Source organism: Glossina fuscipes, unplaced genomic scaffold (assembly GCF_014805625.2).
Source record: "Glossina fuscipes isolate IAEA_lab_2018 unplaced genomic scaffold, Yale_Gfus_2 2, whole genome shotgun sequence".
Classification (NCBI taxonomy): domain Eukaryota; kingdom Metazoa; phylum Arthropoda; class Insecta; order Diptera; family Glossinidae; genus Glossina; species Glossina fuscipes.
In genome coordinates, this window is record NW_023998416.1 from 19,545,220 (window position 1) to 19,564,125 (window position 18,906).

General features: G+C 35.1%; 5 protein-coding genes across 12 annotated transcripts; 2 read left to right on the forward strand and 3 right to left on the reverse strand.

The window, feature by feature from the left end:
• The first annotated feature begins 5,249 nt into the window (after positions 1-5,249).
• On the forward strand, positions 5,250-6,736 carry LOC119633681 (mitochondrial cardiolipin hydrolase-like). Its single transcript, XM_038027358.1, has 2 exons — positions 5,250-5,567; positions 5,636-6,736. Exon 2 carries the CDS (start codon positions 5,705-5,707, stop codon positions 6,500-6,502), a length of 798 nt encoding a protein of 265 aa, XP_037883286.1. The 5' UTR covers positions 5,250-5,567; positions 5,636-5,704; the 3' UTR covers positions 6,503-6,736.
• A 573-nt stretch (positions 6,737-7,309) lies between these two features.
• On the reverse strand, positions 7,310-9,710 carry LOC119633516 (glucosamine-6-phosphate isomerase). 3 transcript variants are annotated; one of them, XM_038027110.1, is made up of 5 exons: positions 9,569-9,710; positions 8,796-8,921; positions 8,591-8,718; positions 7,978-8,519; positions 7,599-7,682 (listed from the first exon to the last, which is right to left on the reverse strand). In XM_038027110.1, the coding sequence occupies exons 2-5, from the start codon at positions 8,891-8,893 to the stop codon at positions 7,632-7,634; spliced, it is 819 nt and encodes a 272-aa protein (XP_037883038.1). In that variant the 5' UTR covers positions 8,894-8,921; positions 9,569-9,710; the 3' UTR covers positions 7,599-7,631. The 3 variants fall into 3 exon arrangements, with proteins under 3 accessions (XP_037883040.1, XP_037883038.1, XP_037883039.1); XM_038027112.1 differs by lacking the exons at positions 7,599-7,682; positions 9,569-9,710 and adding an exon at positions 7,310-7,490 and having other exon boundaries at positions 8,796-8,893; XM_038027111.1 differs by lacking the exon at positions 9,569-9,710 and having other exon boundaries at positions 8,796-8,940.
• Positions 9,711-10,935: 1,225 nt separating this feature from the next.
• LOC119633514 (probable serine hydrolase) lies at positions 10,936-12,674 on the reverse strand. The gene is made up of 4 exons (XM_038027108.1): positions 12,391-12,674; positions 12,197-12,265; positions 11,996-12,127; positions 10,936-11,747 (listed from the first exon to the last, which is right to left on the reverse strand). The coding sequence occupies exons 1-4, from the start codon at positions 12,509-12,511 to the stop codon at positions 11,032-11,034; spliced, it is 1,038 nt and encodes a 345-aa protein (XP_037883036.1). The 5' UTR covers positions 12,512-12,674; the 3' UTR covers positions 10,936-11,031.
• Positions 12,675-13,268: 594 nt separating this feature from the next.
• On the forward strand, positions 13,269-14,454 carry LOC119633515 (cytosolic Fe-S cluster assembly factor NUBP1 homolog). The gene has a single exon (XM_038027109.1). It carries the CDS (start codon positions 13,403-13,405, stop codon positions 14,339-14,341), a length of 939 nt encoding a protein of 312 aa, XP_037883037.1. The 5' UTR covers positions 13,269-13,402; the 3' UTR covers positions 14,342-14,454.
• Positions 14,455-15,215: 761 nt separating this feature from the next.
• Positions 15,216-18,364, reverse strand: LOC119633857 (lamin Dm0). Of its 6 annotated transcripts, none has more exons than XM_038027646.1 (5): positions 18,213-18,293; positions 17,879-18,034; positions 17,080-17,658; positions 16,313-17,016; positions 15,216-16,246 (listed from the first exon to the last, which is right to left on the reverse strand). In XM_038027646.1, the coding sequence occupies exons 3-5, from the start codon at positions 17,513-17,515 to the stop codon at positions 15,515-15,517; spliced, it is 1,872 nt and encodes a 623-aa protein (XP_037883574.1). In that variant the 5' UTR covers positions 17,516-17,658; positions 17,879-18,034; positions 18,213-18,293; the 3' UTR covers positions 15,216-15,514. The 6 variants fall into 6 exon arrangements, with proteins under 6 accessions (XP_037883574.1, XP_037883571.1, XP_037883577.1 ...); XM_038027643.1 differs by having other exon boundaries at positions 17,875-18,034; XM_038027649.1 differs by lacking the exons at positions 17,879-18,034; positions 18,213-18,293 and adding an exon at positions 18,304-18,364.
• Between the last annotated feature and the right edge of the window lie 542 nt (positions 18,365-18,906).

Consider the following 18,906-nt stretch of genomic DNA (forward strand, 5'->3'; position numbering starts at 1 on the left):
AGTTTTAATACAAGCAAACATAAATGAAAATATTTAGTACATAGAAGAAGCACGTATTGTAAATGCATGCAGTTGTAGAGACGAGACCGTCACGATTACAAACGCAATATGCATTTATTTCTAGCATTCATTTGTTGCTTTCAGCTATGACTTTTATTCCGTCAAGTATTTTTTGCACAACATATTCATATGCACCGAAGTATATGGGAGCATACTAAACTGCTTTCTTTTTGACATCTCATGGCATATAAACTAAGCGGACTTTTTGTATCACATTCTAACTCGAGAAGTATTTATCCCGATTTCTCGTAAAATTTAATTAATTTTTTTTTTTTTTCGTTTAATCGGTCTTAGCCTTATCATTGTGTTACGACCAAACTATTAATAAGTCTCACATTGAAGGGTCTTTATTAATCCATGCTCTGACCGTCAAAGTTGAATATTAATATATGCTCTGTTTTATTCTTAGTTTAGATCTATTAAAAGTGAACCGTAAGCTAAACTTACCCAACATATGATTTGCACATAGGCGGTAGGCATGCATTAGTCGTTCTAAACTGAGCGCAGCCGTCCCAATCAGTCTCACATTGAAGGCTCTTTATCACCCCATGGTCCGACCGACAGAGTTTGAATATGAAAGTTGTCATGAAACTCTTGAATTTTTTTCTTTTCCTCGCCGCCGAGGATTTAAAAATTTTTCTTTAGACAAAGAAAAAAAAATAAATAAAATAAAAATAAAATAAAATGAATGAAATAATAAAAAAACAAACTAGATGAACGAAAAGGTCTGGTCAGTTTCCGGCTGTGCGTCTGTCGCCAGTGGGTCAGTCGGTCATCGTCTAGCGTCGGCCCTACATGGCCACCATGTGCACGCCCCTACACCTCAGCCACAGCGGTGGCAGCGCACGCTTAGCCACACATGGGTAACAACAAAATCGGATAACTTAAAGGAAAAGATAACATAACTTACAGTACAAGCAAGGTGGTAGTGTTCGTTTACTTGGCGAGTATCACTGCTTTCACTGTCGGCCGCAGCTCCCCTAGTGCTCCCGATAAGTTGTTGCTGTTGTTGTTGCTTCTGCCTTCAATTTTATTACCTCCCTCTGATTCGTTGCTGGGGGTGTAACAAGGTGACGGTGACTACTTCACTGGAAGCGGCGATAAATCCTCAGGACTTTGTTGTAATAAACCAATTAAAAGCCTTTTTTTTGTTTTTCGCATTCATTCATATATTTATTATTCCTCTTTTTTTTTCCAAATATCTTATGCTGCTTCACTGGCTTATTAACTATAAATTTTGTTGTTAACATTAATAAATGGAGTCTAATTAATCAACTATATGTGTAAGTGTTCATTGTGTGTTAAGGGTTTTTTTTCCCTTTTTTTTTTTTATATTCCCAGCATCACATGGGTTTACGTGTATTATTTGCACAGGCTCTCGCGATAAGCATCTCTAACTAACTTTATATGCGACGGCTGTACCCGTTCTACATGAAAAAAAATAACGTTCTACATATGCTGTCCTTTGCTTTTCGATAATTTTCTTCCACAATAAGCGCAATTTCTGAGGCAAAAATGAATCATTTAGTTACTTTAATTAAATCGAAGAATTATGCCAACACCTATGTGATATTAAGACCGTGTCAATCAACAAGCCCTTCATTATCAGTCCTTTTTTTTTCTTTAACAAAATGTGTCGTTTTCGTTCTGTTTTTGTTTTCGATGACGTTTTCTCCTTATAATTAATCAAACTTTCTTTGGTGCAGAATAAATTTAAAAGTGCAAAATCTTTGCAATTTTCTTAATTTTCACTTTTCACTTGTTTATTTATTTTACTCTAGTTTTTCTTTTGCGATTTATACACTCTTGCCCACTAGAAAATCGATCGTTCTCACTGAAGTCTAACATCTGACCGTTTTATTGCGGGGTGATACGTATATTTCCTTTTGTAGCTTTTTGTAGCCCTTAATAAAATGAGTCGTTTTCGTTTTGCTTTTGTTTTCGGTGACGTTTTCTTATAATTAACCAAAACTTTCCTCGATGCAGAATAGATTAAAGGGTGCAAAATCTTTGCAATTTTCTTAAGGAACACTTGTTTATTTATTTTACTCTAGTTTTTCTTTTGCGATTTATACACTAGAAAATCGACCGGTCACACTGAAGTCTAACATCTGACTGTTAATGGATAAAGCGCGACAAGAACTGCACTCAGCGAGTGCCTGACTCCGACTGACTTCAACTCAGAATTCTATCCTCTGACTTTAATTTTTGAAACGCAGACAGACTTCTCCTTTTCATTTCATTTCCCTCTTCTTCTTCCTGTTGCTCTCTCTCTATAACGGCTTGCCGTTACTCTCACAAGAGCAAGCATAGATCCCGCAAAATCATACGATTTTGCCTATGCTTGCAAGAGCAAAAGGAAAAAAAAAAGGAGTACCGCAAAATCATACGATTCTGCCTGTACTTGCAAAAGCAAGCAAGGGTACCGCAAAATCATACGATTTTGACTGTACTTGCCAAAGCAAGCAATGGTACCGCAAAATCATACGATTTTGACTGTACTTGCAAAAGCAAGCAATGGTACCGCAAAATCATACGATTTTGACTGTACTTGCGAATAAGGAGATCAGACAAGAAAAAGAAAATAAAATAATAAACACATATACCGCAAGATCATGCGATTTACTAGCGGCACCACAAAATCGCATGATTTTGTCCAACGGCATGCCGTTATTGCTCCGCTTGCGGTTGACACAGACCGACAGACACCCTACCCAAGGTTTGTTCGCGGCCGTTACAAAGTAAGCTCGGCTTTATCCTTGCCCAACATATGATTTTCATATAGGCGTTAGGCATCCATTAGTCGTTCTAAACTGAGCGCAGCCATCCCACATATTTAGAATTAATTTGAAGCTGAAAAGGATGAGCGTACATTAAACTCCATATATAAAGTGTTACTTACATAAAAGCGACTTTGTGTCACAAACATAAACATCCAGGACAACCACTTGATTACAAAATTGTATGAATTGTGTGCTATAAGGAATGGAATGCACGGTATTTGGTTCAAGTGTTATAATTACGATTTTCATTTTATTTCATTATTCGATAAAATAAAAAAGCAGAAAATTTTCTAAGTAAATGAATAGACGAAAGGAATCCATTTCATGCCCAAAGAGAAAGAGAGAGAGAAAGAGAGAGAGATGTTTTACAACCATTTTCTTTTAATTGCAGAACATTAATATTAGCAGAACGGATCTGCAGCGAAGTGGATAATAATTGAAAAATTTTTCGCTGCACCTTAAAAGATTTAGAAAAAATTATTCAATTTGAAAAGTCTTAAATTAAATAAAAGAAACCTCTACCATCTCCTGATCGAGCAAAAAAATAGAAGGAGAGAGCTTAGCTTAAAATAGCAAAAAATATTGATTCTTAAGGAACCTTTTTGAAACCAAATTTTTAAAATTAGTTTGTAGGAATTACTTGCTCAATAGTGCCCACTTCGAACAAATTAATTCAATGAAAACGATGCCATTTCAATTAATGCAATTATAAGAAGTTTTCAAAACAGGACCTTATGTGGGAAGTGGACGGAAAACTGATCCAGTCTCAAGCATTTTCAATGGCATTTATCCTAGGTGTATCGAATTCCATCAAAATATTCTAAATATTGCGCCCTCAACAATGCGGGACGGACAGACAGACAGACAAGCTCAGATCAGTTTCGAAAAAGAGAAAAAGATGATTGTATCTCAAGCCCATCTGAACTTTGTGTGCATATGCACACATAAGTGCGCACCACAAGTGGTGTACGTGAGATGAGTAAAAACTATAAATTTTATAATAAAACATATCAATATTTAAGACTTAACTCACTTTCAGCAACAGTGGGTGACGTACGATTTGATTCCATTTCCTATATTAAGGCATTTTGAGAATTTTATAAAAAATATACGTTATGTGAAGAGTCATTGACTTTAGGCAAACAGCCTAATATTATTAATAATCAACATAAAGTCCCAAACCTCTGTCTCAGACCAAGTTCAGAAAATTACAAAAAAAAACGTTTTTTTTTTTAGATATTAGTTGAGACAAATATATATCGCTCACTGACAGCCTGACCAAAGAGCATAAGAAGCAACTGCACGAATTTCCATCTGTCCTCTGCCAAGCCTTCTTTCCAACTTTTTTTTCTTCTCTTAATAGTACTCGGAGAAGATGATGAAAAAATCAAATCAAAACAAAAAAATCAACCAACTTACATTGTTCAAACAAATACGTAACCGCTCGGAAAATTAACAAATCCGCAATACCTACATGTTCTCAATAACTTTATTCCTCAGGCGCAAATTTTATGGCAGGCGTTCTTGTCATTATTTGCCTTAGCCATATTCTTTGTATTTAATTTAATGCCTTTTGAACTTTGCTCTACGTGCTTAACAATAGAACCATTTAAGGACTCTTTTTAGGAAGATAATGCATCTTCGTTTAAGGAGTGTACAAAATAGTTTTAAACATTCGATCTTACAAGAACTTCCAATGCTTCTGCCGAATTTCAAGTCGATATTTTCATTTTTGCGACCACGAGAATGCCAATAACACACACCACACAGACATGTTAGTCTGTGCGCGGCTATATACTTTATAGCGTTTCTGAAACTACATTTTGGGTGTCATATACATTATGAAGAAAAACAAAACGAGCATACACCCATCTTACATTGGTGGGTATAAAAATGATAAAATCTCTTCTGTTCCTTTCAAGTTTCATTTGAAACACACATCTGAATAAAAAAACGGAGTAAGTTAGCTTAGAAAAAAAAAGAAAAGGAAAATAACTTGAGTTACTCTTCCTGTTTCACGTGCCTGCCATGTATAAGTCCCAAACCTCTGTTCAGTGTTGAGCCAAAGTCGTTTCACCACAACGTCCTCCACAACATTGTAATTTCTTTGAAGGGTAAATAGAATTAAATTAATTTATTATTTAAAGATTTTAAACGTTGTCAATAATATTAAGAAATGTATATATATTTTGTTTTTGGGACGATGAGTTAAAATGGACTTATATGTCAAAATATTACGAAATAAAGGTAAAGAAAATTTATGATAAATAGATGAATGGCAACAATTCTAAAGAATGTAAACAAATTAACATATGCGCAAAATACAACAACAACAGTACACACATGGCACTGGATTTACAATACGAACCAAAAACGGTACTGCTTTTGTAGCAAAAAAAACAACTCATATACATAAAAATGGAGTGATTTTTTTTATAAACAGCTGTTGATCCTTATATTAGTGGGAAAAAAGCAATGCGCCCTCGCTGTATACTTTGTATTTCGATTAAGCGATAAATCGATGCATGAGACATTGCGAAGCGTTAACGATATCTCGCAATATTTCACGACGAAAGAAAAGCATTGAAAATAGCTGGCAATCGACAATAGCAATAAAAAGAGACCAGCAAGTGGCAAAGCTGAGAAGAAGCCGCAATTAGAGCTACCAAGTGTTATTCAATTACAAAAATATATCAAAGATACTAGGCATTAGAAAAGCACGTGGTACGGGGCGTTGAAAACTAATTAAAATGCCAATATAATCTTATCTTCTGTATCTTCTGTTTACATAGCGAATTCGATCGTTTGGAGCTTACAGCTGTGCGGACGTTGAAAAGTGTTAAAACGAAAATTTAATAAAGATGTCGGGATGGGTAACTTCGAGTTACATCGTGTATGGTACCTCGTTGGTCCTGCTATCGAAAATAGTTTACCGTAGTTATCGTATGATCAAAAATTGGTATAATCGCAAATCCATGGAAAAGGAATTGTGGGCATTAATTTTGACCAACGAATTATCTCTATCTTGTGTTGCGGAGCATACGAAAACCACAAATGGCTTTGCCGCCATTTCATCGAATGACACAAAAGTTCCTAATAAAATAGATATCATTGAAAGAGGACCCCTATGTTCAAATCCATATTGTGTGGATTCGAATGTTCGCATTATCGTAGATTTGCTAAATGCGACAAAATATTCCATAGATATAGCCATGTACATGATTGGTTCAATTCCGATATCGGAAGTTTTAGCTGAGGCATCATTGCGACGCGTTGAAGTTCGTGTAATAACTGATAACTCTGAACCTTCCTTGATAAGTTCGGGAACAGAGTACTTACAGAAATACGGTGTAAGGGTACGTTCCAATACGCAGACAAGTGGAAAACTTATGCATCACAAATTCTGTGTACTTGATTCGCCCTCCCGTGTCAAGTATTTACTGGAAAAGCAAAATACGTTATTTGTGAAGAAATCGGCAGAAATTGATAAAATAAGCAGCATTTTAATGACAGGCTCTTTAAATTGGAACGTGCGGGGTTTCTCCACCAATTACGAAAACATTTTGCTAACTAATCAAAAACAAATGGTACAAAAATATTCAGATGAATTTCAACATATGTGGAAATTGTTTGACCCAACCAATGAACATGCAGATTGACACTAATCCCAATGCTCTAATTCATTGTATGCGCATAAACGACTACAGAAATAGAAGTTTTCAGCAATTCTGAAGACTTATTTGAATTGATTGATGATAATAATGATGATACTTTGAATTTGATTCATTAATTATTCAGATTTATTTCAATTTACGAACTTTTGTTTTCTTATTCCCTAAACTTATCTAAATTCGTAACTTTAGCTTATAAGTTTATTATTATAAACATAATAAAAAGTGAAGTCTAAACAATGAAGCACAGACGTTATGAATATCGTTATGGTTTTCTACTGATTCCCAAATTTAATTGTTAAGCTTTTATTTTTGTATTCACCGTTATATTCGAGTGGTTGTTGATACAATTGGATGCACTGCTCCTTCATATAGCGCCTTATCTTGAAACCCATTGTATGAAAACAATGTATTTCCCAAATTTGTTAAGAAAACTCTCTGTTAAATAGTTATTCGACATCGCTAGATTGAGATAAAAAATTTGCATTGGATTTCCCATGTAAGAGTTCCTACAAAAAGTAGGCCTTTAGATAGTGAAAAGCGCTATTCTTTTGTATGTATGTATGTAACAGTAATTTGACAGAAGCGGTCTTGCTAAGCTGCTTCCCAAAGTTTCTTTGCTTTAACAGATACCATAAACATGTGGTGGGTTTTAATTCTACAGTTTTTTTAAGTAAACGCCGCCATATTCTTACAAAAGATTCCACTAGAAACGAATGTTCATATAAGACATAGAATAATAATTTTTTGAACCTGACATTATCATCACCAGTTCAGGTGAACAAGAGCACATTGAAATTAAGGAAATAAACGATTTCATTGAATCAGTAGATAGGAATATAAAAATGTTTATTAAAATACCACCTGGAAATACATAGATAAGAAGCTAATAATAAGGCCGGATTTTGGAAGAGAGTAAAGTTTGCATGCATGTTTACATGCCATCAATCAGTTTCATATGGACGTCCATTAAGCACTGCAAAAATAAGATTATTTAGCAATACGAAAAGACGATTATTTGTTTATCAATGTTGAGTTAACTATTAATAAAATTTCCTAAAAATTAAACGTTTACATACTTTAAAATGCTTATTAACATTTTGCTGAAGGCAAATTTTTACTCTTTATCATCGCCGTCGCCAGCAATTTTTATATCTCTTTGAATGCCCTTTAATGGGAAATTAAAATAAAAAAAAAATATTATTTTATAACAAAAATATAATCTCTTCAATCTATTTTCAAACTTTACATAAAAATATATATTTATCCAAAGCATAATCTTGCAAACATTCTTCTGTAGATAATTCATATATTTATTTATTGTACATTTTGTACTTTGTATTAAACAGGTTGTTGAAAAGGGATAGAAAAAAAAGCCATCACCCCGAAAATGTTAATAAGCGTATACCACCGACCATATCAGTACAACAAGTAGATATAAAAATTTGGTAAAGCGAAATTACCTTAAAATATTTTACAGTCTTGACACGCAATTCCAATGTGGCATCCTCATCACAAATCATTAAAGTATTTTGATGCTGCTGAAAAGCGCTTACTGTCCACATATGATTTATTCCTTCCTCAATTGCTTTATATAATGCGAATGCTTTATGTGCTCCCGTTATAAGGATCATCACTTCTTTTGAATCCATTACAGTACCTACGCCCACAGTAAGAGCTTGTTTGGGCACTTTAGTCATATCGTTATCGAAGAAACGAGCATTTGCTTCTAAAGTATCTTGAGCTAACGTTTTGACCCGTGTACGTGATACCAGAGAAGAGCCAGGCTCATTAAAAGCTATATGACCATCGGGACCAATACCTCCAATGAAAAGTTCAACACCTCCGGCATTTTTGATTTTTTGTTCGTATTCATTGCATTCAGCCACCAGATCGTTGGCATTACCATCAAGTATATAAACATTCTGCGGATCAATATCAATGTGCTTGAAAAAATTTTGCCACATAAAATAATGATAACTTTCAGGATGTTCTCGTGGCAGTCCTGAAGGTGATGTACAAGCAAAAATATTTATGCATTTCTTCGAAATGAAATGTTTTTCTAATTATACTTACCCACATATTCATCCATATTGAAAGTTTTAACATATTTGAATGAAAGTTTACCGTCTTTATGAAATTTAATAAGATTTCTATACATACCCAAAGGAGTTGAACCAGTTGGGAGGCCCAATACAAAGTAGCTGTAAATGCAATGAATACAATGAATTGCTATCTAAGATGAAAAACGTCTTTTCGTGAAGTGTTAAGAGAGAATTACTTGTTAGGACCTGGTTTGAAATCATTTATACGTTTGGTTACATATTTAGCAGCCCATAATCCGACCGATTCAGCACTATCCAAAATAACGAGTCTCATATTGAGCGATTCCAATCATATAAAAAGCCTGTGATATAAAAAAAATTAATTATAAAGTCGTCTTGATGGAATTGCCACCTGTGGCTTATATTACAAAAAACTTCATCAAGTGTGCAACACTTTTTGCCGGTTTACTGAGAGAATGAAAGAAAGAACTCTCCATTAATAAGAAAGCCAGTGTTGTAACGCTGGGTTTACGTAAAAAAGCGCAGATATCACGATAATTGATTGACTAAAGTATTTTTCAATGTCTCATGTTACTGCTAAAACATATTTAGTAAAAACATAAATAAGCAGTGGATTTTAATTAATTTTACAGTATAAAGTTTTTTTCTCATTCATTTTACAATTTGTATTTCGGAATAGAATAAAATTCACAGGGAATATAGCATCTCCATCTAACGAATGCGTAATGTTTGAAATGCAACATGTTTACTTATACAAATTGTTCATATATGTCATTTCTCAAAAATTTTGAAATTAGCTTGAAATTAAAGTGATTTGTACAATTTTATAAAATTTTTAGTATAAAAAGGTATACATAAAAAAGAAAACTTGAACTATTTGCTCACTTCCTGTTAAAACATAATTTACGAGTGGGGTAGTTCTTCCACTTGATTTTAACTTCTATTGGAAGGAGATGCAATTCTTGAAAAGAGACGATCATTTACTCACTCTTTATTGGATATTTTTTATATGTATGTTTTAATCTTTACACGGTTGTAGACTTATTTATCGCAAAACTAAATACATACTAATCGAAAAACAGATTACTAGAATTCACAAATTAACTGACAAGAGCTAGATAAGCATAATCGCATAATTCCCATGGAACAAAGAAGACAACATTATATGATTGTATTTAAAATAATTTTGGATTTCGTTTATATGGGTAAGTCTGCAGAGTATTGTCCATATGCCCAACTCTACAATATCTCTGAAAGTATCGCCTTCAAATTGGGAGAGGAATTTAAAAATTCTCTACAATCGATAGGGGACACACTTGCAACGCCAAATTTATATGAAGAAATTGTATGTACAGACTCGCTCATTTAATCAGTCTCAGAAATTGTATGCAAGAAATGTCTGAGAATAATAATAAATAGAGAAAATAATAATAAGAAGTGCATGATAAAACAATTTTATGTTGCTTTGGTTTATTTGGCTGTGTTTACACTGAAGTTATTAGAAATGTTGATTACATAATTGACTTCGCTTATGTTATTATGACTTACATTTTAGTTTAAACTATGCAAATAAGTGAGTGATTCAACAATGTAATCGAATCTTTGATCTAAGCTAAAGAAGAGAAATGTTAGACAACAAACAAACTGTTATGCGTATTTTTGAAATTTTGTCAAAAAGAAGGAAGTGTCAGAAACCCCATAAAGTATTTATATATTCGATCTTGAATTGATTTGCGCATGTCCGTCCTTGCATTTGTGTAATTTCTATTAAAAACACTCTGCGAATCACAAATATGAAACAGGCTCGTGTTCCCAACGTCTATGATAAGACCGCTTTAAAACTAGAAGTCGGAAATATTATTAAAGTTACCAAAATGAACATCAACGGACAATGGGAAGGTGACTTAAAAGGGAAAAAAGGCCATTTTCCATTTACCCAATGGTAAATAAAAGTTCAAGAAAGTTTTTTAATTAAATTGTTCTCATGTCAAAATGTTTTATGTTCGCTGCTTCAAGTTCTCTATCATGACGCGAGAGCTTTTTGAGAACGAAAACCAAAGAATGCTAAGTACGTGAGAGCTTATGCTGAATCATTGCCTCAAAATAAAATATGTTAATTTTGAAAGTGAGTTCTCTGTCGTTAATCTAACCTAACCAGACCTAAACACTAACATACTAAAAGCTACTTTTTTGTCTTTTCGGGTTCAGAGGCCCCATGAACTAAACGTTGAATTTTCACATGAACTAATACATGAAAATGTCATGTCATTTCAATGATTTTGAAATTGAGTATTAGAAAAAATGTAGAAAATCCCGAAAAAATTGGGGTTTATGGCCCCAAACATAGCCAACAACTTTGCGTAACCATCACTATTTATTTATTAGCCCAGAATCCCTAATAAGGATGAAATAAATTAAGTCAAGGCCTTAAAATATACTATCCCCGTATATTTATGGGTCCAGCAAAAATTTATTGATTTGTGGCGCCACACGTTCCGGGTTAACTAGGTGCACATGATGTGTTCCAGGTACTTTGGTGTATATCACAAGTTTAGCGTTTTGTTTAAGTGTTTCGACGACCTCTTCGTACACTTGCGGATGCTCAAAATTCATCCCCGGTTCCGCTCGTATATTTAAAACTTTACAACGAATCTTTTTAGCGTAAGCTATAACCTGATCAGCAGTAAACATTGCCAATGACGACACTTTCAAGCGGACGTCCCGAACAAAATGATAACCATTTCTATCAAGTAATTGCGGTGCCGTTTCCATACCACGTTTTAGTAAAATTTGCACGCACTGTTCATCCACAGAACCATCGTACGCTTCCACGACAAGTTTTACCATTTCTTGATATGAGTAACACGGCACTTTTGACAACGCCAAATCTTCATAGTCTAAAAACTTGTCGATTGCCGGGCCAGTATTGTTCACAAGACGTTCAGTGGAACGGACTGTAGGGCCAGCAATGTCAATACTAATGAATTTATCTACATCATTAGGAAAGCTGGCTGCATACATGAACGATAAAGCACCGCCGAGTGAATGACCCATCAAGGTAATATTTTTCCAATTGAATTTACGCACTATGCGCCTGATCAAGCAGATGCCATCCCAGAAGAGAAAATATTGCATACCTTTTGGATAATGCGAAGATTTTCCGTGACCTGTTTAAAAATAAGAAATTTCAGTGAATTAATTGTAGAAAGGCATCCAAGAAGTTGAGTTGGTTTGCGGTTTCGCTTGTAAAAACAAGAAAACCGTATAATTGTTTGCTAGTATCGTCATTAATAATTATTTTTATGAATTAAATATAAAGGTGCTATTTGCATTTTTCAATTTAAAAATTTTTTCCAGACTTCACAAGTTGTGTTGGAAAATGAACTGAATGAACTGAAGTAACCTCAGCACCTACCTGGCAAATCAATACAAAGTACGGGCAATTCTGCGGGCATCAATGGACATAAACGATCAAAAGTGCCACAATTATCCTGCCAACCGTGTAAAGCCAATATCGGTTGCTTATTGCGACTACCCCACCATTTGCCTGAAAAAAACCATATACCTTAGCTACATAACATAAAAGCAAAAAAAATGACAAAAGTTCTTTAAAAACCTTGGATAGTGCCCCATGGCACTACAATGGTCACTTCTTCCCAAGACTGTTCGTTACGTATTAAACCATCTGAAATAAAACACAACGTGTCAAGTTTTTTAATCTAATTCAAAATCAAACGCAATTAAACACTTGTTTAATACGCAAATATTTCGCAACATTTTAATCATTGATATGCAATTTATTTCACTTACTTAGAGAACGACTTCCGATAGAATTATTCACATTATTACTATTACTAATACTGACAAAACTGTTGTCCCGGTCTGAGCTCTCCCCGCATTTATTTTCAATATTAGCGGTTTTTTCTTCCATTTCTTCTAATTTTTTATTACGCTGCTACCGGGCGCAGTGTAACGATATAGGATATTTATTATTAGGAGATGGAAAAACTGAGCGGATTCACCACTTAGTTTTAGGCTTAAATAGTGGAAAGTTGTATTTGTGTGAATGAAATTAACTTTTGTGCAATTTTTTTTTTAGTAAGCAGCTGTAGTTTGTTATCTCTCGATTTTTGTTTTGTTTTGCTTAGATTCCTTCTTTTTATCCAATCAGAAGACAGAGTAACCAAATGATATTTTGCCGCTATTTCTATGATAATTAATATTAAACGAATCACTTCCCTTCTACAAAGGTTTTCACATATAAAAGTTGTATCAAATCAAAAAGTTTCTTTATCCCTTCGCTTTTCGGAAGAGAATTTTTGTTTTCTAGAAACTTTGCCTGCTATATACAAACAAATGTTGATAGAAGTAATCCTGCTCAGCACAATTTCAGCTTTAGATTTAACGAAGCAGACTGTGTTTGAGAGTGTTATTAATTCAGCTCGTAATTATTGGCGTGTTGGACCTACTTGTTAAGATTTTTTTATTTGTCTTTTTTTGTTCGTGGTTCATTCAAAAAACACCAAGCGTGAAAATCAATACCCATTGAGTATAAGCATGGGAAGTGAAGAGCTAATGAAATCGGTAAAACTTTAACCCACTTAATAAAATCGAAGTGCCTAGTGAACACTCTGCATTGTGTTTTATTACGTTCGGTTGTCATTTCAGCTGGTCATTCTTTAGCTGCTTTGTTTAGATATTGTCTTTGGTTTGTATTCTTACCGTCATCCACTAAGTATTTTTAAAAAATATTTTGTTCCTGTAAGCTGTTGAAGCGATCAAAACCTTACATAAGGAAAAACATAAAAAACGTTCCATTAAAATGATGCCTGAACCAGAAAATTGTCCTGGTGTGCAGACGCCCAACGCTGGTTTGGCTAGTGCCTGTCAGGGATGCCCAAATCAAAAAATATGCAGTGATCCCAACAAAAAACTGGAAGATCCTGGAAAAGCTTTGGTGGCTGCCGCATTGAAAAATGTGCGTAATAAAGTTTTGATACTCTCTGGAAAGGGCGGTGTAGGAAAGAGTACAATAACAATGTTGTTGACTCGCTATTTATCCAAAAAACACACCGAAAATAATTTCGGCGTTTTGGACATTGACATTTGTGGCCCATCGCAACCACGTTTGCTGGGCGTAGAAGGGGAAAGTGTACATCAATCGGGCTCTGGTTGGTCGCCAGTTAGTGTTGATGATAACGTATGTTTAATGTCTATTGGCTTCCTGTTGGGGTCGTCAGATGATGCTATTATATGGCGTGGCCCTAAAAAGAACGGCATGATAAGACAGTTCTTAAGTGAAGTCGACTGGGGAACACTAGATTTATTGCTACTGGATACACCACCCGGGACTTCAGACGAGCATTTATCTGTAGTATCTTATCTGCGTGATGATAACAACGAAGGGGGGGATAAGTCGTTAAATGCTATTATTGTGACGACACCGCAAGAAGTAGCTTTATTGGATGTACGTAAAGAAATTAATTTTTGCAAGAAGCAGCGGATTCCTATAATTGGTGTCATTGAAAATATGAGCACTTTCCATTGTGGCTTCTGCGGGAAATATAGTGAAATATTTCCAGCGAAAACGGGGGGAGCGAAAGCAATGTGTGAGGAAATGAATGTTCCTTACTTGGGATCATTACCTTTAGATCCGGAGTTAGCAAAGCTATGCGATCAAGGAGAAGACATAACTACACTGAAAAGCGATACTGTCGATGCACTGGATCAGATATGCCAACACTTTGCGAACTTCTTTTGATTATACGAACATTTTTTTACAACTATTGTTAAGTAATTAGAAAACGAAAATTTAAAAAAAAAATCTGGAAATCATAATAATAGATGCTTGGGTAAATTCCTACTTTGAAAGTATTAAAAATTTTTTCTGAATGGATCGATTGTGTTACTATTGCGTTGTTATAAGGGTTGATTGTGAAACGGTGATCCCTACATTTCCATATTTTGTTCAGCGCCTTCAACCCCGAAATACCGGGATTTAAATTCCTAATGAACATCTGTATTGCTTTCATTTTGTGTCTTCGGCAGTCCAGTTGTTTACTTCGTCTCTCATCTTTAAGTTAAGTCAACCTTCGCTTGATACTATATTCTGTATTCGCGAGAAAAAAGCAAAAGTTAGGATTGAAGGCTAACAGAAAATAATTCCTTTCAACGCCAGTTGTCCGTCCATTTTCCCCGGATATGGTTACTATAGTCTTCAGCTTCAAAACTTTGTTTTCTGATTTCATTAATTTTTGATTACGACTTGCATTATTCTTACATTCCTTTCACGACTTATTCAATTTCAGTCAGTCTTTAGGGTCAGTCACCCTAAAGGCATTTTTATTTTTTCCATATTTCTGTTTTGATTTTCATAGCTTCTTTTTGGCATTGCAAAATGCGAATTATATTGTTTTTAAAAATATTTTATTGATATTAATCGTTTTATATATAAGGTGCCAAGATATAAGTAAAATGAAAGTAAGTAAGAAAGTAAGAAAGTTTTTCAATTAAATTACGTTTCAATTACTTTGATTAGAAACACGTACTGTTTATATATACAATATTTTTCCTCAATTTAAGACAAAACAAATTAAATCAAAAACTTTCCCGTTCAAGTGAAAAAATGAACAAACAAAAACATTCATTTCGACTGGAGTAAGGTGACACTTCAAAAGAAATAAATTTTAATCATGTTTCTATTTACTTTAAATTTATTCTGGAAATGAACATATAAAAGCACAGAACTTAAAACTAGAAATTGTAGTAAATTTTGTATCTCGGAATCCAAAACTGGGTACAAAGACTTTCTTTAGCGTTTTTCGTTCACTTCAATTCACAAAACTACAGTAAAAAAATTTTACAAAACTACAGTAAAAAAGTTTTGAATTTTGGAGAAATCATGTAGGGAATTGAAACAGAATCTCTTATAAAATTACATTAGACGACATTTTTCTTCACCGATTTGTTGATCGGGGTCACCCTGTTGATGATACAAGTGTTCATTACTTCTACCATCCATCGCGGAGATGCTTCGACGACGACTGGCAGTGCGATGACGAGATATATGATGCAGTACGCTACGTTTAAGACGTTCTACGGCTGCAACTTCGTCTCCTTCATTATTGAATAATGATGTTTTTATATTCTCACCGCCAAACCATTTTTGTGTTTTCATGACGATATTCATTGGCGGCTCATGTGTTGCTCCGACCGCATCTGAGGACCATACGGTGATCGTAGCTGCACCTTCAATTTTTACGCTACGATGAAACTTAAATGCGCTCTCCTTGCCATCGGCTACACGTTTTATTTGCCAGCCGCCGATTTGTACTTCGTTTGCGCCCTTATTACGCAACTTTACGTATTTTCCTTCGGGATCTACATCTACAATGTCAACATCCCCTTTAGCGCTACTAGTAATATAGAAATCATCTGTTGAAATATCTTCCGATTCGTCGACAACAGTTCGTTTGCGTTTTAAAGCCCCTGAAGCGGCGGAGGCGCCGCGCATTGGTGTTTTGCGATGTGGAGTACCGCGTGAGGAACGTAAAGATTGGCTCAGAGAGCTGACCGTGGCGCCACCTGAGGAAGGGGTGATATTTAAACGGGATTCCTCCCCGCATAAGAGCTTATCATAAGCAGCGATTTCCAAATCCAAGGAAACCTGTGGATATGCCATCGAATTAGATATGCGTTAGAAAAAAATAATTCATTTTTCAACATTGGTTACCTTAATATCCATAAGATCTTGATATTCCTGCAATTGTTGAGCCATTTCATCGCGTAAACGTTTAAGCTCAGCTTCTAGGCTATCTCGTTCAGCAGAATGGCGAGCGCGTGCATTGTCCAATAACTGCTCCAATTCTTTTATACGAGAGTTAAGACGGGCATTGGTCGATTCCAATTCTTCGATACGCGTATTAAGACCTTCAATACGCGTACGAGTGCTACGTAACTCATCGAGGGCATTGGCAGCCGCATTTGTATTGCGGGCTGCTGCCGACTGCAGATTTTTAATCTTTTGTTCGTATAGCAATTCGATTTCGTCACGGTTAGCTCTCATTTGTGCTTCATACTGATCGCGTAACTCTTGAAGGGACCGTTGTAGTTTTGCCTCATACTGTTCAGAAAGGCGGCCATCGATCTCACTGATTTCCACTTGACGACGTGACCGAGTCTCATTGATTTCTTGCATATGTACTTGATCTTTGAAAGTCAATTCCTCACGCAAACTCTGTATATTATTTTCCAAATCAACCCTAGCCAACGTTTCGTCCTCCAGATTTTTTCGCGCTTCATCCAATAGATTACGCAAACGATCGAGCTCCTTTTGCAAATCGTTTAATTCGTCGACGGCTTTTTTACGATCAGCATTTGCTGCACTATATTTAGCACTCAAATCGGCTGCACGTGACTCATACATACGAGCATTTCCTAAAATAGTGCGCAAATACAATTACAATCAACTAAACATACGCGTATTCAACCAATAATTACCTTCGGCGATACTGCATTCCTTGGATTTCTTATCCAATTTTACTTTTAACTCCTCATTTTCTTCCCATAAGCGTTTAACATCAATTTCCAATTTGGCCTTTTCGCGTGCGGTATCATCAAGTAAGCGACGAGCGTCGCTTAATTCGCTCTCATACATGGTTTTTATGTTGGTGACCTCACGCGTCACGGTGTCGTGCGTCGTTTGCACTTCTATCGATAGCCGGGCATTCTCGGTTTCGAGGTTACGCACCCGGTCAATGTAAACTGCTAAACGATCATTTAAATTTTGTAACTCTGCCTTCTCTTGAAGACGAGAATGACGTGTAGGACTCAGTGGACTGGCCGATCGATTACCACCGGTTATCAATGGCGTACTGGAACTGCCTGGCTGCGGTTGGGGAGTGGCTGTGCTTGCACGTTTCGATTTCGCAGACATACTCCTTTTTTAATTTCACAACGTTTCTGATTTTTTTATGTTAGCAATATATTCACACAGTTTTAAGAAACAAAACCAAAATCAGGTAATACGTTCTTCTTTTTAAGCGAATATCCCAGGCGCGACCGCGAAATAATTATATTCTACACACTCAACGTACAAGTTACGAGAAGCAGCGTTAGGAACAGCAGCAGCGAAAAAGCAGCGACAAAAAAATAAATAGATGAGTTTTTTAACGAAACAAGAATCAAAATGAAAATTAATAACAACACAAATAAGTGGGGGGGGTGAAAGTAAAATTTATACAAAAAACATTACGAAAGAGGAATAAAGCAAGGGCAACAACACTACACACTCACTCACGCACAAGTGACCCTCGGAAGGCAACTGTACTAATCTTGGAAAAAAACTTAATAAAATATTGAAATGGGAAGTGTATGGCCACCGCCTAAAAGCAATGGATACGTTGGCATCCACTAACGCACACAAACATATGTATTCTGAAAAAATGTAAAAAATCTACAATAAAAGGTAAATTTAAATAATTTTGTTCACAATTATTTTAAACTGTCTTCACAAAACGCTATTGTTTGCAAAATTATATTGTATGGTTGTAGCTTCAATTAATCACGATCATTAATTCATTCTTTCGTAGATATCTTAGTAAAATTTTCTTCACGGAAAACAAAATAATTACTCTTTGTAATTGAAGGATTTTTCTAACACTTTCAAGGATACTTAAAAAAAAACAATATCGACGACCTTAAAATAATTCGATAATTACACACCACGGAGAAATTCTATAGATGAAGCCGGTTTACAAAACTTGTCAAGCTAATCGCGTCGTATGCAGGGATGCTAAATATGAGAACTGCCAAGAGTTGCATTTTATTTATTACAAAATTTCCTTTGCGCATCATTGCAAGCGTATTTATCATTTTAATAAAGCGAAGGACAAAAATCATTATTTGCTTTGGCCTACACAAAAATGTTGTATAATTTAATTGAAAATCAATCACACATAAGCTTACTAGTGATTCCTGTTTTATTCCTTTAACATAAATGAAACCATCGAAAACGATGACAAATGCTTTACAAAAGGCAAAGAAAAATGAATAGCAAACTTTCGCTTTCATCAAAAACGAAAGTTACTCATACTGCACTTAATGGCCTTATTTTCTTTTATGGAGATTGAAACAGTTAATAAAAAAAGGAATAATTTTCAGTTGAAAAATTAAAAATGCCATCGATGCGTTGCATTCCACAGATTCGGAAAGTGAATGTCCTTTAAAGTTTTGTGGAAAATCTAGCAAGAATTGGGTTTAATGTTAATAAAATATGACTCATTTTTCGTAATTGCAATGGTCAGTTAGCCAAGAATAACTTTCCCA

Coding starts and splice junctions, on each gene's coding strand:
- LOC119633515 (XM_038027109.1), top strand. CDS start 13,403: ATGATGCCTGAACCAGAAAATTGTCCTGGTGTGCAGACGCCCAACGCT.
- LOC119633857 (XM_038027649.1), bottom strand. CDS start 17,515: ATGTCTGCGAAATCGAAACGTGCAAGCACAGCCACTCCCCAACCGCAG. Junction 17,017..17,079: donor GGAATGCAGTATCGCCGAAG/GTAATTATTGGT, acceptor GCACTATTTTAG/GAAATGCTCGTATGTATGAG. Junction 16,247..16,312: donor AAGATCTTATGGATATTAAG/GTAACCAATGTT, acceptor GCATATCCACAG/GTTTCCTTGGATTTGGAAAT.
- LOC119633681 (XM_038027358.1), top strand. CDS start 5,705: ATGTCGGGATGGGTAACTTCGAGTTACATCGTGTATGGTACCTCGTTG.
- LOC119633514 (XM_038027108.1), bottom strand. CDS start 12,511: ATGGAAGAAAAAACCGCTAATATTGAAAATAAATGCGGGGAGAGCTCA. Junction 12,266..12,390: donor TATCGGAAGTCGTTCTCTAA/GTAAGTGAAATA, acceptor GTTTTATTTCAG/ATGGTTTAATACGTAACGAA. Junction 12,128..12,196: donor GCCATGGGGCACTATCCAAG/GTTTTTAAAGAA, acceptor GGTTTTTTTCAG/GCAAATGGTGGGGTAGTCGC.
- LOC119633516 (XM_038027110.1), bottom strand. CDS start 8,893: ATGAGACTCGTTATTTTGGATAGTGCTGAATCGGTCGGATTATGGGCT. Junction 8,719..8,795: donor TTCAAACCAGGTCCTAACAA/GTAATTCTCTCT, acceptor TTGCATTTACAG/CTACTTTGTATTGGGCCTCC. Junction 7,683..7,977: donor AGACTGTAAAATATTTTAAG/GTAATTTCGCTT, acceptor TTCCCATTAAAG/GGCATTCAAAGAGATATAAA.